We start from the raw sequence: 2,500 nt of genomic DNA on the forward strand, positions 1-2,500 counted from the left end.
TCTTTCTTTTTTTCGGATAAACTCTGGATCTCTCTGCCTGTTTCTATTCTTTTTCTCTTTTGCACGACTTGAAATGTTGGAAAACTTTGCAGAATCTCTTGTAATTACGTTTCTTTTATAGTGGGATAGTGAGTGGGTTTTTTTTCCGTCCTTGATCGTCAGTTCTGGTTTGTTTGATATCACGTCAAGTCTCTCCAGGTTAGGAAAGATAAGAGTACGGATATAAATTACATCTTACTGTTATACTTCATTACGGAACCCATATGAAATTAGTTATCACCAATTTTTCATCTTTTCTTTGACTTTAGGGAGGCGGTGGCATAGTGGATAAGATGGTGAGCGTGGGATCGGGCAGACGTCCACGCGTAGGTTCGAATCCCACCACGTACAACCTTAAACTCTTTGCCATTTGTCGAGTGGTTTCAAGTTACCTACATGGCACCATGATACCCAGATTCTAGGTGGTTACACCCAAGATGATATGTGCCTTAATATGGGTACCACTATAAATAAAATTGCCTGCGCCACTAATGGGCGGAAGCTGAACAGCGCTTCCCATACACTCTTCAATTGTGCCTAAAAAAAAAAAAAAAAAAAAAAACTGGGGAATGTCAGTTGAGCAGAATTCTCTCTCTCTCTCTCTCTCTCTCTCTCCTTTAAACTCAAAATAAGGTACAAAAACTAAAAAGAAAGACAAATACTACAGTAAAATTTTCACCTCAACTCATATCACGTGCTCTTTCTTAACCATCATCTGAATTATAGATTATTCCTGACTCCTGTTATCACCTACACGCTCTTCCCGTATTGCTTCTCAGTTCCGCCGCTGGAGGTACGCATCTTGGGGCTGCGCGAGGGTCCTTACTCAGAAGGGCAACAGTACAAGCTAGTGTGTGAGTCCACCGGGTCACGACCTTCCGCTACCATCACCTGGTGGAAGGATGGCATGCTGATGACCGACACAAGGAACCAGGTGAGGCGGGTGATGGGAGATGGGGATGAGTGAGGGAAGAAATTTTTTCTGTAAGGTTGGTACCCGATTATTTCTTGTTCTTGTTCTTCTTTTATTAGGAAAGCAATAATCAGACAGATAAGAAAACTATATATAACACTAATATAACTCTTAAAAGGAAGCAAACCAGCCTTTCTCGTGGATGATAGTTCTAATATTTTCAATCATTCCTACTTTTTTATTTATTAATACCGATTCAGTTGAGTTTTCTCGCATATAAAGTTGTGTGTCATTATGCAGAGATACGTATTAGTACACGCGCGACATTCACTATCGCTCTGAAGAAACACAGACGTATTCCCGAGAACCGTTAATGATGCAGCATAAACAGAATATCTTGTTGGAGGAACATTCCAGGAAACCACTGACTCGCTGTACAAAGTGACACATCATTAACAGAGCGGGCGAGCCAGGAAGAGAGAGAGAGAGAGAGAGAGAGAGAGAGAGAGAGAGAGAGAGAGAGAGAGAGAGAGAGAGAGAGATACAGATACAGTGTACGTACTAATAATTCCAAGGTCTCTGAATTAACAAGACACTCTATCAGGTGTTCCAGGAGGGTAACGTGAGTCGGTCCACCCTCCACCTGACACCCACACTGGCTGACCACGACACCTACATATCGTGCCGCGCCGCCAACCCTCTGGTGACGACAGCGGTGATGGAGGACTCAACCAAACTCAATGTCTACTGTGAGTCTTGCGTCTTCCCTGCTCTTGTCTTGCTCCTAAACCTGAGATCTTGAAGGATAGACACAGAAGTTTCATGTCTCGTTATTATCTATTATTGTTGGTGATCTTATGGGTTAAAAAAACTGTGGAATTATATGTTTTGTGCTTCCTTTTTTATATAATAACGACACGTGATAATTGTCAGAGAGAGAGAGAGAGAGAGAGAGAGAGAGAGAGTGTGTGTGTGTGTGTGTAAGAGAAAGGAGGAAGGGGGTTCATCTTGGTGATTAATCAGTACTTCAGATTGACTGATAAAAAACAATCTTCCTCTATTGACGAGAGGCAGCTATGAGATAGTGGGTTGGTGATTAATGCTCTTCGTAGTAGTAGCAATAGTAGTAGTAGAAGTAGTGGTAGAAGTAATAATAGAAGTACTACTAGTAATAATAGTAGTAGTAGTACGTAATAGTAGTGGTAGTAGTAGTACTTAGTAGCAGTAGTAGTAGTAGTAGTAGTAGTAGTAGTAGTAGTAGTAGTAGTAGTGGTTGTAGTAGCAGCAGCAGCAGTAGTAGTAGTAGTAGTAGTAGTAGTAGTAGTAGTAGTAGTAGTAGTAGTAGTAGTAGTAGTAGTAGTAGTAGTAGTAGCAGCAGCAGCAGCAGCAGTAATAGTAGCAGTAGTAGTAGTAGTTGTATTATTATTATTATTATTAGTAGTAGTAGTTGTTGTATTAGAAGTAGTAGTAGTAGTAATTGTTGTTGTTGTTGTTGTAACTGCAGAAGAAAATACAATAACCGAACCAAGCGTCAGGTTATAATATAGT

At 40.6% G+C, this 2,500-nt stretch overlaps 1 protein-coding gene across 1 annotated transcript in view; it reads left to right on the top strand.

The window, feature by feature from the left end:
• LOC123516822 (nephrin-like) overlaps nt 1–2,500 on the top strand; it is a 184,385-nt gene that overhangs the window by 158,772 nt on the left and 23,113 nt on the right. Inside the window, 2 exon segments of the mRNA XM_045276530.1 lie at nt 819–973; nt 1,557–1,701. Of these exon segments, the coding sequence (XP_045132465.1) occupies nt 819–973; nt 1,557–1,701 (300 nt within the window).

This window comes from Portunus trituberculatus, chromosome 41 (genome assembly GCF_017591435.1).
Source record: "Portunus trituberculatus isolate SZX2019 chromosome 41, ASM1759143v1, whole genome shotgun sequence".
Taxonomy (NCBI): domain Eukaryota; kingdom Metazoa; phylum Arthropoda; class Malacostraca; order Decapoda; family Portunidae; genus Portunus; species Portunus trituberculatus.